The 18,969-nt window shown below is 38.3% G+C and overlaps 1 protein-coding gene across 7 annotated transcripts in view; it reads right to left on the bottom strand.

The window, feature by feature from the left end:
* Window positions 1–18,969, bottom strand: part of REPS2 (RALBP1 associated Eps domain containing 2) — a 263,541-nt gene that overhangs the window by 142,233 nt on the left and 102,339 nt on the right. For all 7 annotated transcript variants that reach the window (XM_072956294.1, XM_006218097.4, XM_072956291.1 and 4 more), the window contains exon 2: window positions 8,640–8,763. Coding sequence is in view for 6 of the 7 variants with exons in the window: in XM_006218097.4 (XP_006218159.2) it covers window positions 8,640–8,763 (124 nt within the window). In the remaining variant the exon portion in view is untranslated. The remainder of the gene's footprint in view (window positions 1–8,639; window positions 8,764–18,969) is intronic.

Genomic DNA, 18,969 nt, shown 5'->3' with positions numbered 1-18,969 from the left:
GCCAGGGGGGTGGAGGGTGGGAAGGGATAGACTGGGATTCCAAAACTGTAGAATAGATAAACAAGATTACACTGTATAGCACAGGGAAATATACACAAAATTTTATGATAACTCACAGAGAAAAAAATGTGACAATGAGTGTGTATATGTCCATGAATGACTGAAAAATTGTGCTGAACACTGGAATTTGACACAACATTGTAAAGTGACTATAAATCAATAAAAAAATGTTAAAAAAATAAAAAATAAAATAAAAATGCTTAAGATGGTAAATTTTATGCTCTGTGTTTCTTATCACAATTAAAAATTGTTTTAATTTTTGTTAAAAGATACAGGTGAAATTAATTTAATAAATTTTAACCCAACGTTTAACATTACAACACGTAAGTAACATAAAAAATTATTAATGAAATAGTTTATATTCTTTTTTCAGACTAATCCTGCACCCCAGGTCTCAATTCAGACACACCACTTTTCAAGCACTCAGTAGCCAGAGTCTGGCTATGGGCTATCCCCGTGGAACAGCACAGCTTTGGCTGATGGTCAGCATGAAGGAATGTGGACCATTATGGCCAGAAATCTGTATTTTATAGATTTAAATATTATAATGTAAAATGCCGACAACTAACTGATTTCTTTTTAAATCATGTAAGGAGTATTTTGTATGAAGGGATGATTTATATAGATCTTAACTGTACCATTTAAAGAGCTTTGACAAATGTATATATAAGCAGATAACCAACAGCCAAATTACAATACATTTCCATTATAGAGAATTTGCCTTCATATCCCATTCTAGTTAATCCCTCTCCTTGTCCCACGTGGCAACCTGTTCTAATTTCTAAATCCACAGATTGCCTTTGCCATTACAGAACTTCATAAAATGGAATCACACAGTATTTATCTTTGTGACTAGTTTCTTTCCCAACATTTTGTCTGTGATAATCATTCAATACACTGTATAATCATTTAAAGACAGTTCATTCTTTTTCATTGCTATGGAGTAATCTATTTTTATGAATATATTGAAATTCTTTTTATCCATTTTCCTATGATGAACACTGGGTTATTTCCAGTTTGGGGCCATTATGAATATAGCTGCTGTGAACATTCTTATAAATTTTTTTTGATAGGCATGAATTCATTTATCTTGGGGATATACCTATGAACCAAATTCAACCTGCTGCCTATTTCCATACAGTCCATGAGTTAAGAATGGGTTTTATAATTTTGAATGTTTGAAAAATATCAAAAACAAAATTTCATGATGTGAAAATTGTGAAAGTCAAACTTCAACGTCCATAAATAAAGTTTCATTGAAACACAGTCACACTCTTTTGTTTATATATTGTCTGTGTCTGCTTTCACAGTTCAAGGGCAGAGTTGGATATTTGCAACAAAGGCCATATGGCTCACAAAGCCTAAAATATTCACCATCTAGCACCTTTCAGGAAAAGTTTGTTGACCTCTGTATTACACAATGTAATGGTCAGAGTAAAATGTAGTCTTATTAAAACAATAATGCATTTTTTATTCTTCTTTTATTGACATATAGTCAGTTTACAATGTTATGTCAATTTCTGATGTACAGCATAATGTTTCAGTCATACATATATATACATATATTCCTTTTCATATTCTTTTTCATTATAGGTTACTACAAGATATTGAATATAGTTCCCTGTGCTTCACAGAAGAAACTTCTTGTTTATCTATTTTATATATAGTAGTTAGTATCTGCAAATCTCGAACTCCCAATTTATCCCTTTCCACCTCCTTTCCCCTCTGGTAACCGTCAGTTTGTTTACTATGTCTGTGAGTATATTTCTGGGGTTTTGGGGGGGGGATTAGGTGTGTTTGTTTATTTTTAACACGTTGATCTGGGTGACAGTTGTGTTTTCTCAGGGGCCCCATCACCCAGATATGGGTGATCCATTCCTTCATACATTTAGGCAGGTTTCTACAAGTAATTTGCAAGTTTTCAATTGTAGGAGGAAATAAAACTGTAAAGACGTTGAAAAATTGGAAAAAAAATGGTTTTGCAAAACAATTCCAATTATACTGGAAAAACAAACAGATGAATGTAAGCACATATACTGTTAGCGTGTCACACTGCAGTTAAGTGAGAATTCGGGCCCCACAGGAAACACACCCAATCCACAGTGGGTGATCAACCTGTTAATGGAGGTACTGAGGATTGAACCCAAAACCACGTGCATGCTAAGCCCACATTCTGTCCCTGAGCTATACACCACCTCAACAATAACGCATTTAATGGGAAAATGTTTTACATCGCTTGTTTTTATTTAAATTTTAAATAATTTAAAATAAAAATTTACTTCTTCACTCACACTAGCCACATTTCAAATAATAGTCAGCCACATGTGGCTAGTGACTACTACATGTGATAGCGCACTTAAGATGCTTTGGTAAATGTATGAGAAGGGATTACTCAATTTTATGCTCAGGAAAACACTACAAGGCAGCTACTATTGGTATACCCCTTTTCCAGGTGAGCCATTTAAGCTCAAAACTTAAGCTCAACTTGCCTGAGGGTACACAAATAAAAACTGATAGAGCAAAGATTCAAAATTAGGTAGTCTGTTGCTAGGGCTCACACTCTTAGCTACTAGGCCATACTGTTATCCTAAAAATTAAAATATTCTTTCTAATGCAGGTTTGAACATTCAGCCTGAAACCATGGCATTTCAGAGCTGAAAATGGTCCAAAGAAAACTTACTCGGATTATCCACATCTTACAGGTGAGATGCTAAACCCAGGAAGAGGAGGGCAGGCCTCGTCTTAGTCATGCAGCAAAAACGGTGGCAGAGGTATGACCAGAACAACACTCCCGGCCTCCTGGGGCTCCCTTCTCGTCCTCCCACTACTTTTCGTTGCCTAGGCATTTACACCAACTACTTACAAGTTAGCAAAAAGTAATGACAATGATGTTCTGTAATTCCCAAGTGAAGCTGCTCCCACACATTTTCCTAAAGTTACTATTGAAAAGCATCAGGTTGGTCTTATCAACCCAAAGCTCAGTTGATCAAAGCCTTATTATAATTGCCTACCTGTACTATCCACCAGTTAATCTGGAAAAACCTCTTGCCAATTTGGAAATGGGAAGCTAGATAGCTAGATTAGCAAGTGGAGGCTGGTGTGGGAAGGGTGATCTCATAATTTTTTGGAGGGGTGATGATGAATTAAGTTATATTTACCCATTATCAACTTAACAAAAGGAACCCCAAAAAAACTTAGAACTGAACACATTTCATTTTATAAATAACTCACTCTTTTGTCCTAATTCTTTCTCCTTTCACTACAGACCATGCCAGACTAACACCAGTTGAGGTACCAGTTTGATGAACACAGCCCTGGAAGCCACATGAAATCACATTATTGCACTACTGGGGTTCAGAGACTCCCAAAGGGGCTGTGGAAAGAAATCAACGGATCTGTCATCTTGGATAAGAAAAAAAATTGCATCTTTATTCTCCCTACCCTAACCGAAAGTTAGCATTTCTTTCGATTATGAATGTAGGCCATGAACTGCTGTATCATCAGCAGTGCTTGTAACTTTGTCACCCACTGAAATCAGATTTTTTTATCACATTACAGTTGTAGACATCCTGAGGTACTGTTTATGCTCATCACTACTTTGAAAGTATGGTAGTTATTTGGATCATAGTTAAATCTTTTATTTAATACATTAATAAAGAAGCACGCATATTGCTACATAACAACTTTTTTAAATATCTTAGTTTTAATTTCAATATACAGTTGACCCTGAACAACGTAGGATTGAAGTGTGTGAGTACATCTACACACAAGACATTTTTGAAGAGTAAATACTACAGCACTGCACGACCTGTGGTTGGTAGAATCCATGGATGCAAAGGAACCGTGGATACGGAGGGCCAACTATAAATTATACACAAATTAACCCCCGAGTTGTTCAAGGGTCAGCTGCAATTGATTTCCTTTATAACGTCATGTCTTTGTATGCATTTAAAACATTACTCCAAGAAGGGTCACAGGCATCATACTGCCAAAGGGGCCCATGGCACCAAAAAGCTTCAAAACCCTACTAGACCCTGCCTGCACTTTCCCTCAGTCCTCACACCCTCCTGGCCAGACCTCAGAAAGGAGGAAGGTACAGCAGCTCCCAGGGCAAATGTCCGCACGTGGTTTTCTCCTTGGGAGTTCTCTACCGGCCCTCAACCATACCCCCCTTCCTTCCACCCTTCTATGTCAGCTCCCACTAGGGGAGGGGAGGAAGAAAGCTGGTGCCAATGGAGGCAGGTACTCACTCTCAGAGCCCTGGAAAGGCAGAATCAGCACTTGCAGGGCTGGGGAGTGAGCACCTCGTAAAGGTATATGCCCTGGGCACCCCTTGCCTTGCCCCAGTTCAGGGCAGGTGGAACCAAATCTGTACTCAAAAGTTTAGCAAAGCTCTTGAAAATACTCCACTTGCCTTTTATTACAAGTCACTCTCAACCCTGGCTCTACATAAGAATCATCTGGGGAGCTCTAAAAACTCCCATGCTCAGGCTACACCCCAGACTGACTAAATGAGAATTTCTAGGGGTGGCCCCAGGCACCTGTTTTTTGGGTTTTTTTGGTTTTTTTGCATTTAAAGTTTTCCAGGTGATTATCAAGTAAAGACAACGCTGGACCAGGGCCTGAGAAAGATAACTTCTGTAAGCGTCCCTCAGGAGTTCCAGATGAGTCTGAATTCCAACTGTCTGAGCTTTGGGGGGAGGGTATAGCTCAGTGGTAGAGCACATGGTTAGCATGCATGAGGTCCTGGGTTCAATCCCCAGTACCTCCACTAAATAAATAAACTTCCCCCTGCCCCCAGCCAAAAAAATAACAAAACTAACTGTCTGAGCTTAAAGAGTGGCAAATGATTAAGACTCACTCCCCATTCATGCCATCCTTCCTTCATTCATTCATTCAACAAACATGCCCTGAGTGTTCACCAGGCCCTACAGTGCAGGGGTTACCAAATTCTCCTCCCTTCCCCTTAGACTTGCAGACTGGTGAGGAAGACAAACAGAAATTAGTCCAATGTGTAAAGGAGTATTTACAAATTCTGATAAAAGTGTTATACGGGAGCAGACGATGAGAGACAATAAAGTAGGCAAGGGACTATCACACAGAAGCATTATCTAACAGGCCCATCCAAGGATTACCTAACTCCTGAGGGATGTGTACTTTTGTTTTAAGTTACTATTTACTCTTGATTAGGCATTTTACAATTCGGAAAGGGTAGACATTAACTTGTAGAAAACTGTTAGCCAGCAAATACTTCTTGTCTAACAGCAATGCAAATTAATTTTATCTTGAAAAGAGTATAATAACCCAGTTACAGTTTTATTGCACTGTAGGGCATTAATCAGTTTTATATGTAATTTAGCAATCTTATTCCAGCATTCTTTCTTTCCATGACTATAAATACTTCTGATTCTCCTATACTTTCTTAAAGCAGCTTTTCTATATGCTGGTTCCTTTGCTGATGAATTAATGTGACAGGACATACTTTAGATCGGATGGTGGGGACAGTCTCGGAATCCTGCAGGAGGAAGAGGAGCCACTGCGGGTAGGAGAGGGGGGAGAACCGACCGCTAGCAACCCAAGACCTTGAGATAACATGGTCTTTCCTACAGCAGGAAAGAGGTGACCCACAAATGGCTAGAAGGCCAGAGAGGCTGGAGGACAGACTACAGCAAGGAGGAGAGGTTTGAGATGAAGACAGAGAAATAGGCAGAGACCACATTATGCAAGGCCTTACAAATCAGTGCAGAGACTCTGAATTCAGTACTATGTACAGCAAGCAACCACCGAAGGGTTTTAAGGAGCTGGATAATACGATCTCATGGGTATTTTGAAAATACCATGCTTATTGCTATGTGGGGAAAGAGACTAGAGAAGAGAAGAGAGGAGGCCAAGAAACCAAGGACAAATTCACTGTGGTATTCAGATGAGTGGCTGAAGGTGGCCTGGTCTAGAAGGGGCAGAGAGATGGTGGGAGCAGGCAGTGAGACTGGGGCCTCACTGGCCAGATTCTCGATGCAGTATACTGGGGAGTGAGTGAAAAGGGACAATCAAGAATGGTTTCCAGGTTCCTGGCTTAAGCAACTGTATGTGGTGGAGGTATTTAGCAAAATGGGAAAGGCTAGGGGTTAGAGGTTAACACACATACACATGGACACAGGTCACTCATGAAGGAAGGGTGGCCTCACAACTCCCTGGGTGTGATAGGGCTACCATAGTATTTCAGATTAGGCTCTCACAAAGCGTTCTCTTTGACCTTCAAGGTTTGTGTCATCAGACATTAAACTAATGGATTTCAAGCAACACACTGGTAAATGCCAAGTGGTAACTCAAAGTTTGGCCCAATCTTGCCCTCATTCTTACACAACAATTGCTGACTGCAAATAATTATTATTTAATAAATCTTTAAATGAAGGAAGAAAATTCAGAATTAACTCTGAGTCTACAGAAATCCTCGGAGGTAAAAGGCAGCATCAAGATTTATAAAATACAATCGAGCAAGCCTTATTGGGAAAAACATTAATCCTTTACACAAGTGATAACAGGACAATCCGTGCCTCCCCCCCACCTCCCCCCAACCTCCAGGGAATTAGGCTGTAGATCTGAGCACAAATCTGGTAAAAGACTTCAATCTAACTGAACATAAGCAACAAACATATCAGAAGTTTATTCTTTCACACAACAAAGCAGCTCTTAACTTCTCAAGAAGATGAAGTTGGAAGGTACCTACAATAAAGTTTAATGACCATTTACAATGGAATGGAAACTACCAGTGCCTACCACAAATCCAAATTCAGTGAGCTGTAACTTTAAACTAATCAAAGCAAGTGACTGATAGCAGTGACTGATAGACAACAAACCTGCCACTGAAATAACACTCCATCAAGAAACCTATTTCAAGGAAATTAATTGTGTAATATCAAGGGATGCTTTGGGGGTCAGGTTTTTTTTTCCATTCAGAAAACATTTCAGGATTACAGATTATAGAGTCAGCACCTTGCTAAACAGAAAGAATAATCAAAAAGCTACTCTGCATAGCAATAAAGAGCATGGGAACTGAAGGCTAAGCTCCTGGCTCCAAACTCTAACCTTACAATCTTAGGCAAGTTACCCAACCCCCTGAACTTCAATTTCCACATCTGTAAGACAGGGAGAATAACAGTACGGGGGCAGAGACTTCCAGTGTTCACCTACAGCCAGTTCTCCTCTCCGGGCAGGCCCAGGAGGGAATTACATCTCCCCCAGTCTGCTCTGCAGTTCAGCAGATCCACGTGACAAGTTCTGGCCAATGCAATGTGAGCAGCAGTAACCTGATACAGGTCAGGCCAATGCATTTAACTGCTAGACTGAGAGATGATTTCTCCATGGTGGCGATTACAGGAACAGGTGCTGTGTTGGAGGAGCCACAGGATAAAGCAGCCAGGATCATGTAGGCCCCACAGCGAGGGCAGCTGCCCTGGAGGGTCACCCTGACCCACCACAAAGCAGGAAGCGAGCCTTTGGTTATGGCACTGAGATTTCAGTGGTGATTGTTATCACAGCTCATCCTAGGCAGTGCAAACTGACATGAGTATCTAATTTAGGTAGATGTTCTGAGGACTAAATGAGTCAGTGTCTGGCACAAACTAAGCCTTTAATAAAGATTAGCAAGATGATCACGGCCTCTTGAGGGTTTGTGTAAAAGGGCTTTGTTCACCCTAGTCAAGCTAGCAGAATCTTCTCAGCTATTTGGAATTGTCCTACAAGGTTACTGTGTACTAACCATGAATCCTGAACCTACTCTGAGGCCCACCAGGGACTTCACAGGACAGGCAGAAAGAGGTGAGCAATTTGTATCTCAAAAAGAGGAAAAGGAAAAAGTTCCTACATAGCTGTGTCAACAGAGGAAAGTAATTCATATCAGACTGACTTAACAGAAAACCTCAGCACATCCAATGAATAATCACCTTCTTCATACAGCTTTGTAAAACGAGTGAGTACTGGAGCAGTACAAATGAAACTAAGAGTTTACAGTTTTGTTTTTTGTTTAAGTTGTGGAAAATGCTCAAGTATATGGTGCATTGGGGGCAGGGACAGCAAGGTAAGAAAATGTTAAATCAAAACTTTGACAAGATAAATTCATTCTGCCAAAATTTTGGTAGCCCCAAAGTACTTAATAATCATCAGAATAGTGCTTTGGGAATTGGAGGATTATAAGATGATCATATCTGATGTGACTGGCACATAGAACCTTAAAAAACTTTAGATTCCTCGAATGGAAAATTAAACTGAGTGTTATTATTTTGCCACAGGCTCTAGAATTCCTGCCCTGATCTTTTCCTGCTAAAGAACAAAATCTACTTTAACTGCAAGTCAGTTAAAAGGAACTAATCTCAGGTCACTCTCTGAAATTTTTTCCCATTTAAAAAAGAAAAAAAAACTATAATACCTGATAAATTTTATTTTATTCTAAAGAAGAGTTGGAAGAAGAAAGGAGAAATTCCACAAATGCTTATAGAACAGGCCTTAAACCCACTAAAAATGGTTCTCATAAACAAGAAGCCTGTCATGGATAATAAAATGTATAAATGGGAGATACTTACCACATTTAATACTCTCTATCCGCACAGGGAGGCCAGACTGTGCTGCAGCGATTAATTTCAAGGCAACGTAAAACTGTGTTGGACCAAAATAACCAACCCGCTTGGCACCGCACAGTTCTGTGATCTGCAAACAGACAAGAAAAGGGATACTGAACACTCCATTCTATAACAGGAAAATGAGACAAAATAGATTATGAAATCTTAAGGATTTCACAGAGTAACTAACCAAAACATCCCTGGAGAACCTATGTGTACATGCTGGTTGGTGTCTTTTTCTTCCAGTTTACAGGGACATTTTCAATTTGGATAATTCAATTCTACCTACTCATGATGTTTCAGGACTGAGTGATTATTTCTCCTCTTTCAAAGATAAAAATAAAGGTGACAAAGGATGGCTATTAATCTTCTTATAAAGGAGAGCAATTTTTTCAGGGGGTGGATTCTAATGTACAAAGTCTAGAAAGCGACCAGAGTGAAGAGAACAGCTTAGTCATTATCACTATTTGTGGATTATCCTAGTTGATTGAAATTAAAAGTGAATTCATTACTTTTAAAGTTTTCAGGCAATATGATTTCTTAAGCATTAAAATTACAACTTGAGTGCTCACTTCAGAGAAACAAAAAAGAAGTACTAGACACACAAATATTATCAAGATGTTGCAATCGTTATTGGTAGTTTAAAAATAACAAATCAAATAGTCAATGACTTTTTTAAAGTTATTTCAAAGTAACAGATATTCAAAAGTTCAAATAATAGTAAGTGGGGTGAAGAACTAAAAAGCACCCCCACTTTCTATGCCCCAGAAGAAAACACTGTATTCTTCTACAAATGTTCTCTGCATATATATAGCACACACCTGTGTTTTTCCTGTTGTTTATTCAAACCTTGTACAAATAGAATACCACATACTCTTTTGCAACTTGTTTTTCATTTAGCATTATCCCTTGAATATTTTTCTCTAACAGCACAGTTCAAATTACTGCATTATTTTAGCAACTGTATAATATTCTGCTGTAAAGATACACTGAGGGGTTTTTTATTATTACTATTAGTTGGTTCTTATGGATGGACTTTTAGATTTCCAATAGTTAAATATTAGAAGTACTTTCAGAACAAACTATAAACAGCCACTAAGTAATCTTAATAAAATTTCAACTAAGATGTCAGCAAAAAATGGCAGAATAAGGGCCTCCAAAATTTCTCTCCTCCATGAGAGCAATGAGAGACCAACTAAAAATGGACAGAACTCTGGAAATTAACCAAAAGCTTGCAGCAATCCAGGAGTGTTTATTCAAGAAAAACAGTAGAATCTCAGGAAGAACAGTGAGCTTTGTGGCATTTTAACTGGTCTTACTCCCATTCTCCCCGACCCCAATTCTGAGTATTTCCACCGTACTGCAGGCAGGGAGATTGGCAGCCACAGGAGGAGACAGGGCAGGGCTGGGCTACTTGGAGATGAAGACCAGTGTTTGTCATCAAATTGGGATCGTTTTCAGTCATTATTTCTTCAAATATTTTTCTGTCCCTCTCTCTCTTTCTCCTTCTGGTACTTCTGGTATTTCCAATATCCCACAGTCTCCTCTCCTGGCCCTAGACTAAGAGCTGGAGTCGGGGGAGTGAGTCCTGTTTTCTCGACTATGCCCACCAAGAACAGAGCCTCCATCATATGGAACTAGTGGAGGTGGGGAGGGGATGAGGTCATGGCTCAAATGCTGCTGGCTCACTGTTCTCAGCAAGATTTAGTAGATTTTCTCAAATAAATGTTTCTCCGTTTACTGGATGTCTTCAGATCACTTTCCAGAGGCTTTAAATGATTATCCTTCATAATTTTTACCACTTAAAAGGTTGTTTCACTGCGAAGAGGGTCTGCTGAGTTTCTCATACTGCCATTCCAAAAGTCTCAACCCTCCCAGATTCATTCTTTTATATATATTTTTTTTGAAGTATAGTCTGTTTACAATGTTCTGTCAATTTCTGGTGTACAGCACAATGCTTCAGTCATACATGAATATACATATATTCATTTTTCATATTCTCTTTCACCATAAGTTACTACAAGATATTGAATATAGTTCCATGTGCTATATAGTATAAACTTGTTGTTTATCTATTTTTATATATTAATTATATCTGCAAATCTCAAAATCCCAACTTATCCCTTCCCATCCCCTTCACCCCAACCGTAACCAGTTTTGTTTTCTATGTCTGTGAGTCTGTTTCTGCTTTGTAAATAAGTTTGCTTTTTTCTTTTTTTAAGATTCCATAAATAAGTGATATCATATGGTATTTTTCTTTCTCTTTCTGGCTTACTTCCCTTAGAATGACATTCTCCTGGTCCATCCATGTTGCTGCAAATAGCATTATTTTATTATTTTTTTATGCCCAGATTCATTCTTGAGTGGAGAAGCAGTAGAATGTTAGGTAAAGAGAACAGCTCTTGGAGTAATGCCTTGGGTGTGAATCCTGGCCCGAACACTAGTCAGCTGTCTGTCTAACCTAAGGCAAGTTACTCAATTCTTGTGCCTCAATCTCCCCATTAGTGTAAACAGGTGCTTACTTCATGAAGGCTAAAGTAGCAGTGCCGACAGTAGTGTCCATTCAATAAACACACCACTGTGTAATCTGTTGGTCTACTTGTTTGTTTTGTTCCCATTCCAGGTGTATATTAGAATAACCTGAGAAGCTTTTGAAAAATAGAGATATCTAGACTCCACCCCTAAAAACTCTGCTTTAACTGGTCAGTGGAGCGGCCCAGGCACTGGTATTGTTGTAAAGCTCTCAAAGTAATTCTAGAGTGCAGCCAAGGTTGAGAATCACTGCTCTGGTAATTTCATTCTCTCTCCAGGCTTCAATGACCATCCAAATGCTAACGATCACAAAATCACTCTCCAAACCTAACATCTCAGACACTGCATGCACTTTTCCAAAACCCTCCTGGGCATCTCAAGGTGGATACCCTAAGCCATCTGAGACATAACATAAACAAACCTAACTCATGTGCCCCTCTCACATATCCTTGAACCTGCTGGTCTTCCAGCAGCCCTCACCTCACTGCTGACATCAACTACCCCACATTCAAGTCAGAAACTTACCTTCGATGCTAACCATATCCAGTTGATTCTACCACAGAATCATCTCCCAAATCAAGGCTATCTTCTCCCTTGCCACTACCTTAATCCTTCCTAATATCTCACCTGGACATTGTGACACTTGTTTTTGTTTTTTTTTTACAGAATTCACACATTTAACCATACAGGGGCAGGTTTCCTTTTTAACTTTTTTTTTTTAATTTTTTCCGGTAGTTGGTGTTCTTCTCTCAACAAAAGGGATAGGCACTAATCCTGAGAAAGGGAAAGAACTCCTAAGTCTGACTTTCGGCTAATAGTGTAACAGTTTTCCTCAAGGGTGCAAGTAGGATGGATCAATACTTATTATCAGAATTTGCTTCTAGAAAAAATGTTGCTCTTGAAACTTAAAAAATTTTTTCTACTAATTATATATTTAGCTATTTATTCATTTGGAAAAGCGTAATATACAAAGAGAAAAGCATTCTTCCAAATTGTCTAGTGAAATTGTGGTTCATTCATTTTTGTTGTTATTCAGCACTCGTGTAAATATATCACAAATCATTTATCCTTCCGCCACTGGACATTTGTATGGTTTCCAGTTTGGGTAGGAGGATAGGGAGTACTGAAAGTTCCAACCCTCTTATCACCTGGTCGGTTGCCCAGGAACCTGCCTCCAACGCTGTTACCTAGAGGCTCCCCGCCCAAGTTGCCTCATTAACGTAACAAAAGGCACCTTTATTGCTCTTACCACAGCAAATTCCAAGGGTTTTTGGAGTTCAGTGCCAGGAACTAGGTTGAAGACCAAATATATACTTCTTATTGTAAGTCACAACATCACAATAGACCATTTGTATGTAACTGATTCTCTACTAGACTAAGCTTCATGAAATAGGGAGATCAACGTCTTGCGCATTGGTTCCTTTCCCTGAAATAATTTTCTTGAAACAGTCTCTCCTCAGCTCATCTTCCAATTCCAGTTCATCCTCCATAGTGCCTGCATATCTACCTTTCAAAAGCTGGCAATACTGCTCTCCTGCTTAAAGATATCTCAGTCTGGATTCCTACCACCTTCAGGACAAAACCCTGTCTTCTTAGTACAACATTCAAGTTCCTTCACAATCCCACTCTGAGCAGCTTTTCTATTTCATCTCTGGACACACACACGCACACCATTCTGTAGCTGCATTCAGCTTCTCCTGCTTTCCCAAACACATCTTGCTCTTTTACATTTCTCTACCTAGTGTATATGGTGCAGAGATGGGAAACTAAATAGTCTTAAAGTCAAGGTTGGTCGGGGTGAAATCCAGTTTCCTTGTATGTAAAATATTATCTCTCTCATCAGACTATGAGGGAAAAATGTACTAAATGAACCCAATATAATGCTTAGCAACGTTCAAGAATTTCTGGGTTCCATCCCATTCACCTAGAATTGGAACACCCTCCCTCCCCACTAGATTAAACTCAAATGTTACTGCTCTGTAGCTCCTTCCCCAGTCCCCACATATAGTCTATTTTCCCAGTGTATTCTCTGACTACTCAAATGTCTATAAATGTCTATCACATAATACATTATTGCCTTTGATTTGCTTCAAAATAAAAGTGGGGAAGGGAGTAAGTAGAGAGCATGGGTGAAATAAGCATGAACAAGAGTTGAATATTACTCAAATTCCATGCTGTGTACTTTTGTTTGAAATTCCTCATGTTCAAGATTTTTAATATCTATTTCAGCACACTGCATATTATAATTATCTGCTTATCTCTGCCTCCCATTAAAACATCTTCTCTCCAAGGGCAAGGGGTAACTTCCATTCATCTCCCAACATAAGGATAGGCACCCAGGATACAATCTAAAAATTCTCCATCAGAGGGGAGTGGATATAGCTCAGTGGTGGAAATCGTGCTTAGCATACACCAGGTCCTGGGTTCAATCCCAAGTACGTCCATTAAAAATTCTCAATCAATGAGAGTGAAAGAATGGGAAAGGATATTCCATGCAAAAGGAAAAGCCAAAAAAGCAGGTGTTGCAGTACTGATTTCAGACAAAATAGACTTTAAAACAAAGGCCATAAAGAAAGATAAAGAAGGCCATTTTATAATGATTAAAGGAGTGATACAAGATGAAGATATTATACTCGTTAATATATATGCACCCAATATAGGAGCACCTAAGTACATACAAGAATTACTAACAGAGATAAAGGGGGATATTGATGGGAATACAATCATAGTTGGAGATTTTAACACTGCATTAACATCACTAGACAGATCTTCCAGACAGAAAATAAACAAGGCAACAGAGAAATTAAATACTACGATAGAAAAACTAGATTTGGTGGATATTTGCAGAGCATTACACCCCCAAAAAATAGGGTATACATTCTTTTCAAGTGCACATGGAACATTTTCCAGGATCGATCATGTACTTGGGCACAAAAGAAACCTCAACAATTTTAAGAAGATAGAAATTATCTCAAGCATCTTTACTGACCACAGTGCCATGAAACTGGAAATCAACAACAGAGAAACAAAGGAGAAAAAAAGGAAAGCATGGAGATTAAACAATATGTTATTGAAAAAACAATGGATCAATGAGGAAATCAAAGCTGAAATTAAAAAATACCTTGAGACAGATGATAATGAAAGCACAACCACTCAAAACCTATGGGACACAGCAAAGGCAGTGCTAAGAGGGAAGTTTATAGCGATACAGGCCTTCCTCAAAAAAGAAGAACAATCTCAAATACACAAGTTAACCCACCACCTGAATGAATTAGAAAAAGAAGAACAAAAAGCAGCAGAAGGAAGGAAATAATAAAGATCAGAGAGAAATTAAATACAATAGAGATTAACAAGACCATAGAAAAAAATCAACCAAACCAAAAGCTGGTTTTTTGAAAAAGTAAATAAAATCGACAAACCTCTGGCCAAACTCACAAAGAAGAAAAAAGAGAGAGCACAAATTAGCAAAATAAGAAAGGAAAATGGAGAAATTACAACAAACAAAATAGAAATACAGAATATCATACGAGAATATTATGAAAAACTATATGGAACCAAACTGGATAACCTAGAGGAGATGGACAAGTTTCTGTAAACATACTGTCCACCAAGACTGAATCAAGAAGAAACTGAACACTTGAACAATCCGATCACTAGAAAGGAAATAGAAATAGCAATTAAAAACCTCCCTACAAATAAAAGTCCAGGACCGGATGGCTTCACTGGTTAATTCTACCAAACATACAAAGAAGAACTCATACCAGTCCTTCTCAAACTCTTCCAGATGATTGAAAAGGAGGGAATACTCCCAAACTCATTCTATGAAGCCACCATCACCCTGATACCAAAACCAGGCAAAGACACTACAAAAAAAGAGAATTATAGGCCAATATCACTGATGAACATAGACGCCAAAATCCTCACCAAAATTTTAGCAAATAGAATCCAATAACACATAAAGAAGATTATACATCATGACCAAGTGGGGTTCATCCCAGGGACACAAGGCTGGTGCAACATACGCAAATCAATCAATGTAATACATCACATCAACAAGAGAAAGGACAAAAACCACATGATGATCTCAATCGATGCAGAAAAAGCATTTGATAAAATTCAACATCCATTTATGATAAAAACTATCGCCAAAGTGGGTACAGAGGACATATCTCAACATAATAAAAGCTATATATGACAAACCTACAGCCAGCATAGTACTCAATGGTGAAAAACTCAAAAGCTTCCCACTAAAATCTGGGACAAGACAAGGATGCCCACTATCACCCCTCCTATTCAACATAGTCCTGGAAGTCCTAGCCACAGCAGTCAGGCAAGAGAAAGAAATAAAAGGGATCCAAATTGGAAAAGAAGAGGTAAAAGTGTCATTATATGCTGGTGACATGTTACTATATATAGAAAACCCTAAAAGGTCCACACAAAAGCTACTAGAGCTGATTGAAGAATTCAGCAAGGTAGCAGGTTACAAAATTAACGTTCAAAAATCAGTTGCATTTCTTTACACTAACGATAAATCAACAGAAAAAGAAAGTAAAGAAACAATCCCCTTTAAAATAGCACCCAAAGTAATAAAATATCTGGGAATAAATCTAACCAAGGAGGTGAAAGAATTATACACAGAAAACTATAAACCATTGATGAAGGAAATTAAAGAAGACTTTAAAAAATGGAAAGATATTCCATGCTCCTGGATTGGAAGAATCAATATTGTTAAAATGGTCACACTGCCCAAGGCAATCTACAGATTTAATGCAATCCCTATCCAATTACCCAGGACATATTTCACAGAACTAGAACAAATCATAATAAAATTTATATGGAACCATCACAGACCTAGAATTGCCAAAGCATTACTGAAGAGAAAGAAAGAGGCTGGAGGAATAACTCTCCCAGACTTCAGACAATACTATAGAGCTACAGTCATCAAGACAGCATGGTATTGGTACCAAAACAGACATATAGACCAATGGAACAGAATAGAGAGCCCAGAAATGAACCCACAAACTTTTGGTCAGCTCATCTTCGACAAAGGAGGCAAGAATATACAATGGAATAAAGACAGTCTCTTCAGCAAATGGTGTTGGGAAAACTGGACAGCAGCATGTAAAACAATGAAGCTAGAACACTCCCTTACACCATATACAAAAATCAACTCAAAATGGATTAAAGACTTAAACATAAGACAAGATACAATAAACCTCCTAGAGGAAAACATAGCCAAAACATTATCTGACATACATTTCAAAAATTTTCTCCTAGAAGAAATAAAAGCAAGAATAAACAAATGGGACCTAATGAAACTTACAAGCTTCTGCACAGCAAAGGAAACCAGAAGTAAAACAAGAAGAAAACCTATGGAATGGGAGAAAATTTTTGCAAGTGAAACCGACAAAGGCTTGATCTCCAGAATATATAAGCAGCTCATACGACTCAATAAGAAAAAAATAAACAACCCAATCCAAAAATGGGCAGAAGATCTAAACAAGCAATTCTCCAAGGAAGACATAGAAATGATCAAAAAGCACATGAAAAAATGTTCAATATCACTAATTATCAGAGAAATGCAAATCAAAACTACAATGAGGTATCACCTCACACCAGTCAGAATGGCCGTCATTCAAAAATCCAAAAATGACAAATGCTGGAGAGGCTGTGGAGAAAGGGGAACCCTCCTACACTGCTGGTGGGAATGCAGTTTGGTGCAGCCACTGTGGAAAACAGTGTGGAGATTCCTCAAAAGACTAGGAATAGACTTACCATATGACCCAGGAATCCCACTCCTGGGCTTGTATCCAGAAGGAAATCTACTTCAGGATGACACCTGCACCCCAATGTTCATAGCAGCACTATTTACAATAGCCCAAACATGGAAACAGCCTAAATGTCCATCAACAGGTGACTGGATAAAGAAGAGGTGGTATATTTATACAATGGAATACTACTCAGCCATGAAAACCGACAACATAATGCCATTTGCAGCAACATGGATGCTCCTGGAGAATGTCATTCTAAGTGAAGTAAGCCAGAAAGAGAAAGAAAAATACCATATGAGATCACTCATATGTGGAATCTAAAAAACAAAAACAAAAACAAAAACAAACAAACAAACAAAAACAAAGCTTAAATACAGGACAGAAATAGACTCATGGACAGAGAATACAGACTTGTGGTTACCAGGGGGGCGGAGGGTGGGAAGGGATAGACTGGGATTTCAAAATTGTAGAATAGATAAACAAGATTACACTGTATAGCACAGGGAAATATACACAAAATGTTATGATAACTCACAGAGAAAAAAATGTGACAATGAGTGTGTATATGTCCATGAATGACTGAAAAATTGTGCTGAACACTAGAATTTGACACAACATTGTAAAATGATTATAAATCAATAAAAAAATGTTAAAAAAAAAAGAAATATGTAGGAAAAAAAATTCTCAATCAAGTGAAGGAAGCAACTCTCACAAATGAAAAGTAACTGGGTTTTACAGTACATTCCTTATCGTGAATAAATACATTACGTATCTTCAGGTACAGGCTTGCCTGCACGTGGAAAAAACCAACATCATCAATGTAGTTCCAACATCAATATAGTTATTTTGCAGAATAATTATTAATATTAAGAAAGTGTAATCCTTGCTATGTGAACAATTTAACAACTATATTTCAAGCAGTGTTAATTTACTATCAAGTTAACCTTCAGTTATTCCTTTACCATAACTACCACATAGACCTAGAAAGCTCTTAACTAAAAGGAACTGAAACTGCTGCCAAAACATTCTCTATGGTACTTTGAGACTAACACCCAAATCTGACATTAGTAAATTGCCTCATTTACCTTGGAATCTGTCCTTTGGTCCCATATACCAATAGAATCGCTGCTTTGAAGCCAATGTAGAATATACACACAGAAATGAGGTAAGCCCATAGGTCACTTTTCTTGCTCTTTGTTTACCAGACCTCCAGGAGACATACTAAGAACTTTCTGAAATAGTCAAGCCGCAAGGAAGATAAATTATAAGGCTTTGGAACTTACATATGGAGCTTCGTAAGCCTGAGACTTCTCAATCTAAAAAGCAGGTTAACTCTGTAAGGTTTTTTTTCCTTATTGAGGTTCAAAATATTCTGTCTAAATTCTCCATGGAAAAGTTCTAAACTGTGGGTAGAAATATTTTCACTCACTCTAAAGAAAAAATGGTGGGGCTTTATCCCAGATAATTAGCAGGAGATATTTTATATAATTGTTCCTTCAAACAGTCTAAGTTGCCAAGATTTTCTCAAAATAAAGAAAAAACGAAAAGACTCCACTCTTCTTCAGTCTAACCTCCGAACCTGCAACCCTCTCAGCCAGATACATCTTAGGTTACACATGGTGCAAATTTCTAACACAGGACAATAACCTATGGACTCATGTTTGTTTTCTCAGGTGGAAGGCAAGAGATGAAAAAAAAAGGAATGGATGAAATCAACTTCCTCACAGCCTACAGATGTACATTCAACTGTCGGGGTGCTGGATACACATCAGAAAAATTCACTGACCATTTGGGACAAACCTGGACCAAGTTCTGGAAGAAGATGGTAGGCCACTAAAACAGCTTCCCCCCAACCTAATTCTGAAAGATTAAGTAGCTGTGCTGAGTAATCAGTCTCCACCCATTCCAGTTTGCCTGAAATAATACTTTCTTTCTGAGCTGAAACGTAATAAATTTTCAGAACTGTTCAAAGGTTTGAATAAGCATCTCTC

The sequence above is a fragment of the Vicugna pacos genome, chromosome X, assembly GCF_048564905.1.
Source record: "Vicugna pacos chromosome X, VicPac4, whole genome shotgun sequence".
In the NCBI taxonomy this organism is placed as follows: domain Eukaryota; kingdom Metazoa; phylum Chordata; class Mammalia; order Artiodactyla; family Camelidae; genus Vicugna; species Vicugna pacos.
The sequence above is the reverse complement of the archived record's forward strand: the minus strand, read 5'-3'. Positions and strand labels throughout refer to the sequence as shown.